The following is a 13,076-nucleotide window of genomic DNA, read 5'->3' on the forward strand; positions in this document are numbered from 1 at the left end:
ATATAAATGAAAACCTGCTCTTCAAATGCAGGGAGGCCTTTGCCTGTAATGCAGTATTACATTTACATCACAAAACATTCTCATAGGAAAATCAATATGCAGCTCTTTCACACACAATTTTTTAAATATATACATACACACACACACACACACACACACACACACACACACACAATAGATGTAAGCAGTTATGACTTTCCTACTTACACATATTCCTCTGGTGGAAAATTAGGAAACTGGGCAATTCCCAATTGCCCAGGTAAATACAACCTCTCCGAACATTTTTTTAAAAAGATGGAAACATGTAAACCGCACAACACATACACGTTGTTAGAATAAAGCAAGGACCCTGCCACATAAATGACAGTGTGTTTCTCAAAGAAGGAAGAATGGAGATAACCTCTAAATAAAAATGCAAAGTTGAAGATCAAAATTGTTCTGTACATGCTCCATGGAGAAATCAGAGTTCTCTCACAGGAAACAGATCCACGACCCATTTCAGCCTCTCGTGACATGTAATCAGCACCCACTGGCAGTGGCCATGACCTTCCTGTACAGTCATAAGCTTAAGCAGGCTCCACAAAGCATCCGTTTAAGTCCAACAGTCAATAATGAGGTCATGTGGTAAATCTCTCCCACCCCGCTGCCCACCCCCAAACAACGAAGTGCAAAATCAATTTCTATGACTCAAGAGCTCAACCAGGTCAAAGCTTTGGTATATACTCTGGAGGCTGTTTTGGTGATAACCAAAGCTTAGTAAGATTCTCTGTTCAGGGGTTTGCCCCCAAGACAAAAACAAACCCGGTCCCCAAAGCTTAACAACAATATAAATAAAGTAACTGTACAAAGAAAGCAAGCCATAATTCCCCTTCAACCAGGGCTTTATAGTTTCCTGCACAGTAGTTCTGAAAGCACCAACTCAAGCCACGATGCTTCTACTAAAACACAATGTGTTGGTGAGACTGTTCAGAAAACAAATGCCCATAGCGTGTGCACGTGGCTGATGTGCCACAGAAAAAAGTTCAACCAAACATAAGTCAGTTTTCTTACACTGAAACATAAGCTGGTCAGCAACAGAAGAAAGACTTAAGGCAATAAGAGGAGTCACAGAGAGCACGGGGGCGCCCTCTGAGTCAGTCCCAAAGCTTTCGCAGAAAGAAACGGTCTCTCGAGAGTCTGGCTTGTGTTTCAGTTTGCTAGCTGTCAGATACTTCCTCCTCCTCCTCGTCATCCTCATCTTCTTTCCTGTCTACTTCAGAGGTGTCCGAGGACTCGTGGAGCAGAACGTACTCTCTGCTGCTGAACCCAAATTTAAGGACATCCTTTTCCTTCAGTTCGTAGTATCTCTGTGGCTCAATTCGCTTGTTGTTCAGGAACGTTCCATTGCCTGAGCCAAGGTCAATGATGTAGGGCTTCACCCTGCGGCCAACTGTCCCATCAGCGCGGGTATATTCCACAAGCCTGGCAGAGATAAAGGAGAGAAACCTGTGAGCAAGATCCTGCCTCAGATCATCCAGCTCTTTGCTAATGCAGTCTAGATGATGTAAATAACCTGGCTTAGACACAGTTCAAGTTCAAACTCTAGGAAGTCAAGGGAAAGGCATGGCCATGGATTCAGAAATTGGGAGCAAGTAGAAATGGTGAGAACTGGTCACTGGGCGGGGAGGATTCATGGTAGATCAAAGCTTAAAATGCAGAATCCAAGGCCTCTTGCCATGGTTAAGAAATACATTTTTTGCATTTTTGACACTTTTTGCATTGTTTATAATCCATATAATGCTTCTTTTACCTATATTTCAACATATTTTAGCTTCTGTCCCAATGGGAATAAACCAGTGGATTTGGACTTCAGAGTCAAGGGAACAGATGAGATGATCAAAATTGTTCAAATCAAAATTGATTTGAGCCAGAGTTCTACTACAGTGATTATTTATTAGGCAAGCCACTTGGCTTTGCTGAGCTTCATATTCTCATCTGTCAAATGGGGTATTAACACCTGTCCTCGCCTCCCCACTGGACTGTTGTGAACATCCAACAATAACAGATGTACTACGGAAACTGTCAAGACACAGATTCAGCTAACATACGCCAGGCACTCTCAGCTTTATCTCCATTTAACCCTCATAACAGCCCTGCAAGGTAGGTAGAAACCGAAGCCCAGAAGACTGCCTTGCCCCAGGACAGACACCTGGTAGGTGGCAGTGGCAGGATTCAAAATCTGGATTTCTGACACCAAGTTCCAGCCTGTCATACAAATGTAAACAATTACTTGTATAAAGCGATTATTCGTTAGATGAATAATACTCCTTAAGACTAATACTAGATACGAGGGGTATGTGCTTCTTGTGCACATACAGGCACACAGACCTCAGTAATCCTAACTAACCGAGACGCTGGGCTTCTGCTGGCACTTCAGTTCCCCTCTGCAGATGTACGCTTACCGGTACTGAAAGACGGCGTGCTGCTTTGAGCAGGAGGGGTGATCGATGGGAATGTCTGCGATGCGGCGGTGTCGGCCCAGGAGGTAAGCGCTCTGTCGGTGGATGTACATCACTGGAAGCACCTCATCATTTTTAAAGGGGTAGAGACGCCACCGTTTTTTCGGGATACGTGCTTCCGGGGGCTCGCTGTATTTAATGACTACACCCCGAAAGGTGTTGGTGTCCTCAAGAAGTGCCCCAGAAAGTTCAAAGCTTGGCTTTTCTTTAACAGGCACTTCTTTGTCTTTGTTGTTGCTGCCAGGGCCAGGCTGAGGAAGTGAGTCCTGAGATGCATTACTGCCGGCTTCGTTCTTCTGGCGGTGCTCCCGGCGCCGGGCGTTGTGAAACTCCCGCTCACCTTCCTGCGCCTGTAGGTTCTGGGCATCTCGATCCCGTCCCTGAGGCTGCCCGCTGCCAGGCCTCTCGTCCGAGCTTCTCCTCTGGTGGAAGTGGCCGCGGTGTCTGTCTCGGTCACTGTTCCTAGCTCGCCTGTGTTCCTGTCCTGAGGGTTCTCGGTGCGGCCGATCCTCCCGGCCTCTCCGGGGATGATCCTCACGTTCCTGAAATTCAAACAGATTCAGGAAAGTAAAGGCAGTCCACAGTCTATGAATAGAGCTGCAGTCAAAAAGTCATTTGTGCTTTGGACTTTGGCATTCAGAGCAAAATGTCCCACAGAAATAAGGTTACCAGTGGTGGTCATGTCCCCTTGCAAGGCCACCACACAGAACAGGTGCCCTAGGCTGCTGCCCAGCTATAGTGCTAACAGTGCACACCCACGTTCAGAGCCCAAGAAACAAGAACACCTATAGGCAAACTTAGAGGGACATGCATACAGAATCAGAACTAACAGAGTTAGTTAAGTAGTCACATACAAGATAATTACGTAAAAAAAAAAAGCTAGCTTTCTCTTACACCCCAAAGAAAATGTAATAGTAATTTTAAAAGATCTGATTTCTATACCTAGAATAAAATTAAGAAATATGCAAGACATATAAGAAACATATAGTGCTTGCTTCAGCAGCACATATACTAAAATTGGAACGATACAGAGATTAGCATGGCCCCTGCGCAAGGATGACACGCAAATTCGTGAAGCGTTCCATATTTTTAAATTTGTGGGTTTTCTTCTCCTGTTTTTCTGCCTTGTGTCAATTTTTTTTTTTTTTTTTTTTTTTTTTTTGCGGTACACGGGCCTCTCACTGTTGTGGCCTCTCCCGTTGTGGAGCACAGGGTCCGGACGCGCAAGCTCAGCGGCCATGGCTCACGGGCCTAGCCGCTCCGCGGCATGTGGGATCCTCCTGGACCGGGGCATGAACCTGTGTCCCCTGCATCAGCAGGCGGACTCTCATCCACTGCGCCACCAGGGAAGCCCCATGCCTTGTGTCAATTTTATTATTAGTGTAGCCCTAAGTACCATCACAGATTTATCCTGACAAAAATAAACAAGCAGTTTATTTTTAAACATTAAAAAAAAAGAAACCTATAAAAATTTACTAGAGTTGACCCTTGAATAATGAGGGGGTTAGGGGCACAGGGGCACCAACACTCCAACTAGTTGTAGTCGGCCCTCTGTATACCTGGTTCCTCTGTATTCAAGGGTCTGAATCCACAGATTGAACCAACAGGGGCCATGGAGTACTGCAGTATCTACTATTGAAAAAAAAAAATCTGCATATAAGTGGACCAGTGCAATTCAAACCCATGTTGTTCAAGGGTCAACTGTAACAGATATATTTTTTAAAGATCTGAAAAAAATGAAGAAACACACGATGGTTTCTTAAAAAAGACTGAGCACTGAAAATCAGCACAGGAGATAATGGGCAAAGGATATTAACAAGGAATTATCAGAACAAATAAATATTTAATGAATACACGAAGATAGGCTTACCCTGATTAATCTAATAACTAAAGCATTAGAGTTCAAGAGGGGGGCTCCTGCACACTATGAGCAAGGCTGCCCCTCCTGGAAAGGGGTAGAGAGGAAATCCTGAGCACCAGGACTGAGACCTTGCCTCCACTCCCCCACCAACCCCACCCCCGGCCTCAAGGCCTTCTCCCTACCATACACAGGGGTCAAGTAGGGGTCTGCTTGCTCAGAGCAGGACCCAGTTTTCCTAGACTTCCAAGCCTCCAGAGACAAGTATCAAGAGGCAGGGAGCCTCAGACACCCAACCCTCCTACCCCAAGACATTCACAAGTTCGCCACCACCATCTGCCTTGAGTTAACCAGAACTCATCTCCTTATGCCCTTTATCCCTGATTAAATGAGTCACTGTAAGAAGTCACAGAGTCCAGGTCATCACCTCTACCTCCCTTGTACTCTAATCCCCATAAGGCTCTGTACATCAAGGATTCTGTCGCCCAATCTGTCCCCTTCTTCAACTCCTGAAGCTGTTGTTGCACTACGCCCCCTGGAATGGAAAGCTCAGCAAAACTGATCTACATCCTCCACGTTTTCTCAGATCGTCCCCATCTCCTTTTGCTCTAACAGAACCCTGGCTCTGCCCTGAGCACACTGCTCCCCTGCAGCTCCTCAAATGGTGGCTGACCTCCCCCAACTCCCACCATCTCTGGGTCTGGACATATGGCAGGTGTCTTCCTTGCTTCTCACTGCCAATTCCAGAACACGCCCCACCCTTTTCTTTCTCCCTAAAAAACCCAGCTGTGAATCTCACGTGAGACCACTGTCACCCATTACTCTCAGTGCTGCTGTCATTTACTAATCCTGAGTCACTTCCCCTCACTTTGTGCCAGTTTTACTTCCAGCTCAAGTCATTCTCTCCAGCATTACTTTTGGTCATTTCGATAACGTGCTGGCATCTCTGTCCTTTGCATTTCTCTCTTCCCATCATCTTATTTGTCTCCTCCCTTCTCTTCAGCCACTCACCCCCAAGGTTATACATGGACCTTTTCATTTCCAATAACTGCAACCCCTCTACAATTTCAATTTTAAGCAGTCCTCCTTCTGCCCATCTTTCCAGCTCACACTTTACCCAACTCTAACAATCCTTATCCCAATAAGACTCATCCAAGCCTTTGATCCTCTTACCTTTGCACAGTCCCTCGCTCTCTTCCCTTCCTAACTTAATTCCATGGTCAAGGGCTTCCCCGGCGGCGCAGTGGTTGAGAGTCCGCCTGCCGAAGCAGGGGACACGGGTTCGTGCCCCGGTCCGGGAAGATCCCACATGCCGCGGAGCGGCTGGGCCCGTGAGCCATGGCCACTGAGCCTGCGCGTCTGGAGCCTGTGCTCCGCAACGGGAGAGGCCACAACAGTGAGAGGCCCGCGTACCGAAAAAAAAAAAAATTTCCATGGTCAAGCAGTATGATCACTCCCATGCGGAGATATTCAAATCCTTTGCCCCTATGCCATTCTGTTGCACTGTCCTGGCAAAACCACAATCAGCATTAAGCACAGCAAAGTGGCTAGAGAAAAAACACAAACCATTCTGAATGGTCCTACCTTAGAAGCATGACGCCAAGCCTCCTTAATGACGCCCAGCAAACATCCTACATTTTCTTGATCTAGTCATTCTCCCAGATGACTGTTTTACCACTTCTCTGTCCTCAGATCTCCTACATGGTCTTCCCCATCCCTTATTTACGCAGAAGGGATTTTCTACATCTACCCACCCATCAGTATCTGTACCCATATACTCTGTCTTCCCTTCCTGTTACCATAAGGAAACTATCTATGCTTCTACCTAAAGCCAATTCCTACATCTGGGAGCTTCCCTCTCATCCAGAATATTACTCCAGTGATTCTCATCTCTCTTGTGCGTAATCTACTTCCCCGTCCTGCAGTGCATCATTCCCATCAGCACAGGCACCTGCTCTTCTCTAGAACTCATTTCCCATGTCAGCTTCCACCTTATTTCTTCACTCCTCTTTGAGTAAAACTCCTCAAACAGTTTGGTTTTAATCAGTCTCCAATTCTTCTCCCATCTTCTTTTGAACCCTCCAATTAGGCTTCACCCTTACTACTCCACTAAAATTGCTGGTCAAGGTCACCAATGACCTCCATGTTGCTAAATCCAATGGGCAATTCTGTCTTCGTTTCCAAAAAGTATATACCAGGCAAAATTAGTAGACACTATGGAGAGAATATGACAAATTACAAAACCAGATAACACAAAATAACTAAGATTTCAACATATACTCTCAATTATTGATAAGTAGGATAATATATATTTTTTAATGAACATCTTTGCATAGAATACACACACACACCAAAACATAAAGGAAAAGAAGATAACGTTAAGTATAACAGAGCCTTGAAGTATAAATATCAAACTATTAAAATGGCTACTTCTGGGAAGTGAGGTGATTTTTTTGTTTGTGGGAAGGGGTGTGATTTTGAGGCTAATGAGAGAAGTAACCATACACTACATAAACCATACTCTCACTTTCTATTTTACAGAATTCTGTGTTATGATGAAAAAGCAAATGATAAATTTATTTTTTTTCTGAGGTTTCCACAATCCTGTTCCCCTCCTCCTTTTTTTTTAATTGAAGTATAATTGATTTACAATGTTGTGTTAGTTTCAGGCATATAGCAAAGTGATTCAGTTATACATACACACACACCCACACACATATATTCTTTTTCAGATTCTTTTCCATTATAGGTTATTACAAGATATTGAATATAATTCCCTGCGCTAGATAACTTTATTTTTTTTTTTGTCTTTTGTTTTCTTTTTTTTTTTTTGCGGTACGCGGGCCTCTCACCCTTGTGGCCTCTCCCGTTGCGGAGCACAGGCTCTGGACGTGCAGGCTCAGCAGCCATGGCTCACGGGCACAGCCGCTCCGCGGCATGTGGGATCTTCCCGGACCGGGGCACGAACCCGTGTTCCCTGCATCGGCAGGCGGACTCTCAACCACTGCGCCACCAGGGAAGCCCGAGATAACTTTATTTTTTTAATGGTGGCTGAGTGGTGCAGAAGAGAATATCTGTAAGTACAAGTCATGCTTAAGTCAGAGGCTGTGTGCACTCTTACAATCCAGGTAAAAGTCACTGACTTTCAGCTGCCTGTCAAGCCCTCAAACCCTTTTGCTCGAGAACCATTTCCAAATTTCTAGCTGATTAATACAATGAAATCAGCTTTTCTAAGAGATAATTTGAGGTCAGGAGGGAAGTTAGCATAGAAAAGCAAACTAAGACACTTCAAAATAACAATAATCACAAAACAGTTCCATGCTATAAGCCCCAGGATTCACTGTAAAGTGCTGATTTAGAAACCAGAGGTAAAGAACTGCAAGTTCTCTACAATAATACTGTACTATAATGTAATGTGGTAAATACTGCTTCAATGGCAATCATATTACACTATATAAATGTATCGAAGTAACACAGCTTTGCACCTTAAATCTACAAAATGTAACATGCCAAAATTATTACATCAAAAAAGTAGCAAGTTGTACATAAACACACACACACACACACACAACTACAAGTGGTTTGAGAGGTTCTATCTGGGTACTGGGGTGCCAGTGGCTGAATTCTGAGATAGCCAAGGTGGTGCCTGACCAACTCATACAACAGACCATCAAGACTGTCGGGCTTTGTATCTTTTTAGGTAGCAGACAGTTGGCCCACAGTCTCTCAAATTCATAAGAAAATCCATTTTCTTAATGCCAGTGTCTCTATTTGCACTTTGTAACAAAGAGCTTCTTTAAAAAGAAGACTGAATGCTTGTCCATCGGGACTGAGGGCAAGGCGAGAGCGTTTGCTCTCACTACTCTTATTCCACATAGTGCTGGAGTCCCAGACAGTGCAGCAAGAGAAAATAAAATGCATACACACTGTAAAGGAAGAAATAAAACTGTGCCTATTTGCAGATATGATTATCTATGTAGAAAATCCCAAGTAATCTACCAAAAACCTCCTAAAGTAAATGAATGAGTTCGGTAAGGTCACAGGATATAAGACAAACATACAAAAATCAATTTTATTTCTATGTACTAGCAATGAACAAGTAAACAATGAAATTTAAAATATCACTTACAGTCACTAAAACAAATTACTTAAGTGTAAATCTAACAAAACACGTATGGGACTTGTACACTGAAAACTACAAACACTGATGAAAGAAATCAAAGAGCTAAATAAACGGAGACACACCTATGTTCATAGACTAGAAGACTCAACATAATAATAATTTTAAAAACCCAACTCACCCCAAAATGCAAGTTTAACACTATTCCAATCAAAATCCTAACAAGATTTTTTTTTTAATAGATATAAACAAGATTGTTCCCACCTTATAGTAAAACAAACTTAAAACAGACCAGGGACTTACATGAAAAACATTAAGGAAAAAACAAATCTTCAGGATCTAGGGCCAGGGAAAAAGTTCTTAGACATGACACCAAAAGCATAACCTACGAAAAGAAAAATAGATAAGCTGGACTCCATCTAAACTAAAACTTTTGCTCTGAGAAAAATCCTGTTAAGAGAATGACCAGAAAAGATACAGACTGGAAGAAAATACTGGCAAACCACTCACCCTAAAAGGCCTAGTATCTAAGAATATTAAAAAAGAACTCTTAAAACTCAATAGTAAAAAAAACCCAAATAATCCATCTAGAAAATAGGCAAAAGATCTGAAGACACATGTCACCTGAGAGGAAATACAGATGGCAAATAAGCACATGAAAAGATGTTCAATACCATTAGCCACTAGGTAAATGCAAATTAAGATCACAATACCACTATCCCACCTGTAAGAATGGTTAAAATAAAAAAATGATGCCAGTACCAAATGCTGGATCACTCACATGACAGGTGGAAATGGAAAAAAAAAAATGGTACAGCCACTGTTATGGACTGAATCGTGCCCCCAAATTGATATGTTGAAGTCCCAACCTCCACATCTTAGAATGTAACCAAATTTTTTGTAGATAAGCTCTTTGAAGAACTGATTGAGTTAAAATGAGTGAGACCCTAACCCAATACGGCTGATGTGGTTAAAGGAAGAGCTAGGAGCCAGGGATAGGAGCACAGAGGGAAAGGCTATGTGAGGGCACAGGGGAGAAGGCAAGCCAAGGAGAGAGGCCTCAGGGGAAACCAAACTGCTGCAACTTTGATCTCGGACTTCTAGCTTCTAGAACTGTGTGAAAATTATAGGTTCCGTTGTTTAAGGCAGCCAGTCTGTGGAATTTTGTTATGGAAGACCTAGCAAACTAACACAGCACTCTGGAAAACAGTTTGGCAATTTCTTAAAAAAATTAAACACACAACTACCATACCATCCAGCAGTTGCACTCCCGGGCATCTGTCCCAGAGAAAAGAAAACTTATGTTCGCACAAACACCTGCCCACAAATGTTCACGTAGCAGCCTTATGTTTAATAGTCAAAAAACTGGTAACAACCCAGATATTCTTTAATGGGCAAATGGTTAAATCCATACCACTGAATACGACTCAGCAATAAAAAAGAATGAACTACGGAGAGAGGCAACAACCTGAAAGAATCTCTAAAGAATTTTGCTGAGTGAAAAAAGCCAATCCCTAAAGGCTTGTACTGTGAGATTCCATTTACACAGCATGCTTGAAGTGACAAAATTATAGAAATGGAGAAGAGATTAGAAGCTGCCAGGAGTTGAGGGGTAAGGGTGGGAGGGAACTGGGTGTGACTATAAAAGGACTACGTGAGGGATCATTGTGATGGAAATGTTTTGTTCCTTGACTGCGCTGATGTCAACGCTTTGACTGTGATACTGTTCCATAATTCTGTAAGATGTTACCATTGGGAGAAACAGCCACTTCTGTATTATTTCTTACAACTACATGTGAATCAACAATTACCTCAAAATAAAAGGTTTAACTTAACAAAGCAAGCAGGAAAAAAAAACAAACCCAGTTTTTAGAAAAGCCCATCGCAAGGACAGGAGAACACATACACAACACTCTTTAGCTATGATGGGACAGGCTCTAGGTTTGGAGCCAGTATGAAAACATCTGAATCCACCTACCTGCTTTACTTTGACTGTTGAGTGGTGAGGACTTCGGCTTCTCTTACTCCGGGGAGACTTGCTTCTTCTCCCTGAGGACTTGTTTTTCTTTCTGGCTGGAGACCTGTTCAGAGAATGATACACGCAGATTTTATCTCAATTTTCATTCCCTAATACAAATTAGCTTCAAGTATCAGGCTTACCTACTAACACAAACACCACATTTGTGCAGGTCTCTGCTGATCACACTAAAGAAGTAAGGAGCTTCACTTTTCTAGCCCTAATGTCTGCCACATACATAACTGCCTACTGGAACTTCTCATGTAGATGACATAACTCTAGATTCCCATCCCCTCAAGAAACTTTCCTCTGTCTTTGCCATCTGGGTAACTGGCGCCACCATCCACCCTGTTCCTCAGGCCAAAAACCTAGAAGTCACCCTTGATTCTTTTTCTGCTCACCACCAGCAGCCCCCCACGCTCCTCTCCCACACAATCACACTCAATCAGCCAATCAATCAGCAAGTCCTCTGGCTCTATCTCCTCCCTCTCCCACCTCATTCCAACCACTCTCCTTGATTCCTGTACTGGATCCACACCCCCATCCCCCATTTCTAGAAGGAACACAATTGATTCCACTTCAAGTTCTTTGCACAGGCTATTCCCTCTGCCTAGATCTTTACAAGGCTGGATTATTCTTACCATTCAGGTCTCAGGTCAAATGGTGGACTTTTCAGAGAGTGGTTCAGTGAGAACCATTTCCCTCTACCCTCTCACTATCACATTACTGTTTTAACCTACCCCTAATACTTGTTACTAACTGAAACTATTTTTTTTAAAATTTGCTTGTTATTTTGTCTCAGGGCTACAGCACGGTCAGTTTCACCAGGGTAGAGATCATCTATGTTCATCCTTGCCGCCCCAGAACCTAGGACGGTCTTCTTTTTTCTACACATACATACGTATATTTTTTTAAAGTGTTACATAAATATTTTTCCACATTATTTTATAACCTACGATGGTCTTTAGCACGTAATAGGTACTCAGTAAAGCTACGTCGAATGAATTAATAAATGAACGAGTCTAACAAGAGACAATATTTTTCCACAGAGTACTAGACGGATCGCCTAGGCCCTCGATATGTAAACTTCTTGGGGCAGATAACTGAAAAGATAACTTCCGCACTCCGTTTGCAGGCAAATGGGGAAAATCTTTCATTTCAACTTAAACGATCATTGCTTAACGAACAACTTAAACTGGACCATACCCGGTGAAATGCTGGGTACCCAGAAATGGAGGAACGAGATCCTGTCCAGCAGGCATTAGGCGCTTAACGCCCAGCTATGACGCAAGTGACAGGTAACAGAGTAAACGTTCCTTAACACAAGCACAACCGGTCACTTCTATCGCCTTAGGATTAAGTCCAAGCTGCAGCGCTCAGCGTTCAAGGTGTGTTTCTGGCTCTAGCCCTGTTCTCCTTTCTCAATGAAACCGACCTAAGGTCCACCCCGGGCTGCTTCTCACTTACCGGCTACCTCCTCGGGCTCGGTTCCCGCGGTGACTCGGGCGGCCCGACTCGCCGGCCGGTGGGGACGGACTACCGCCGGAGGAGTCCGGGCGGCGGTGCACGGGAGGCGCGGATTCCGGGCTGAGGCGCTCCTGCTTCACCACCACCGCCGCCGCCGCCGCCGCCGCCACCATGTCCCCGTCCCGGTGCCTTCGTCGGCTCCCCCGATCCCGCTCGCTCTTCACCTCCTTCATACTAAGAAACCTGCGGAGCCCAGGAAAAAGATGTCCGAAGCACTCCTGTCCCCGAAGGAAATGACGGACCTGACTCTAGGACTTCCGCTTCCGAGTGCACGCTCTCCCAGAAACCCTTGTGACGGAGATAACGCGATGCGATTCCGGAGTGGGCGGGGCCTTAGTGACCCGACTCGAGAGGCGTGAGATTTAAGTTTCAAAAGCAAACTTTTGGGAAAAAGCTACTCTCAAGGATGTTTGTTGCCCTGTTATAGTAATTACGGAGCACAGAGACAACCTACATGCCCAGCGATAGGAAAGATGTTATGTCGCCATTCGCAATGCTATTTACAAACTATATGACAATGGAAAAAACCCTGACTTGTTAAACGAAAGAAGCAAGATACAAAATTGTGCGCAGTGTGTGATTACATTTACGTTTGGGAATACCAAGGAAAGAGGAAGAGAAGGAAATGCAATCACAGATGGTAGCCCGTGGGCAAATCATTAGTATTTACCCTCTCTTCTTGCGCTTTCTGTTATGTTGTCATTTCTCCATTTACTTAAAAGCCAATACTTTTTGAAACCCGGCAACTTCGGATGCCTTCCTCTGGGAATCTTCCCCAACCCTTCGCTGAGGAGTCAGATGATTCCCATTTTGCAGATGACAAAATTGAGGGTCAACGAAGGTGATCTGCACCTAATTCAAATCACGAGCTAGACGCAGCACAGGGATTCGGAACTGATGTTTTCCCTGCTTCCAAGAGCACCAAGGCGACCCGGTGAGCACGTGGCCTGCTAAACTAAGCTAAGAGATCTTTCCGCGAAGGCTGAGCAGAAACTCTCGCGCTGATGGCCCCGCCCCGCCCCGAAGCCCCGCCCAGGCCATGAGGGCGGAGGGGAG

General features: G+C 44.2%; 1 protein-coding gene and 1 non-coding gene across 2 annotated transcripts; one reads left to right on the plus strand and one right to left on the minus strand.

Moving 5' to 3' along the window:
• Window positions 1–12,947, minus strand: SNIP1 (Smad nuclear interacting protein 1). Its single transcript, XM_060089513.1, has 5 exons — window positions 12,691–12,947; window positions 11,961–12,203; window positions 10,455–10,557; window positions 2,442–3,040; window positions 1–1,461 (listed from the first exon to the last, which is right to left on the minus strand). The coding sequence occupies exons 2-5, from the start codon at window positions 12,191–12,193 to the stop codon at window positions 1,197–1,199; spliced, it is 1,200 nt and encodes a 399-aa protein (XP_059945496.1). The 5' UTR covers window positions 12,194–12,203; window positions 12,691–12,947; the 3' UTR covers window positions 1–1,196.
• On the plus strand, window positions 3,486–3,589 carry LOC132484690 (U6 spliceosomal RNA). Its single transcript, XR_009531252.1, has one exon. It is a non-coding gene; the product is annotated as a U6 spliceosomal RNA (small nuclear RNA).
• Window positions 12,948–13,076: the final 129 nt, after the last annotated feature.

Source organism: Mesoplodon densirostris, chromosome 2 (genome assembly GCF_025265405.1).
Source record: "Mesoplodon densirostris isolate mMesDen1 chromosome 2, mMesDen1 primary haplotype, whole genome shotgun sequence".
NCBI classification, from domain to species: domain Eukaryota; kingdom Metazoa; phylum Chordata; class Mammalia; order Artiodactyla; family Ziphiidae; genus Mesoplodon; species Mesoplodon densirostris.

Coding starts and splice junctions, on each gene's coding strand:
- SNIP1 (XM_060089513.1), bottom strand. CDS start 12,193: ATGAAGGAGGTGAAGAGCGAGCGGGATCGGGGGAGCCGACGAAGGCAC. Junction 10,558..11,960: donor CGAGCCCGAGGAGGTAGCCG/GTAAGTGAGAAG, acceptor TTCTCTGAACAG/GTCTCCAGCCAGAAAGAAAA. Junction 3,041..10,454: donor CAACAGTCAAAGTAAAGCAG/GTAGGTGGATTC, acceptor TTTGAATTTCAG/GAACGTGAGGATCATCCCCG.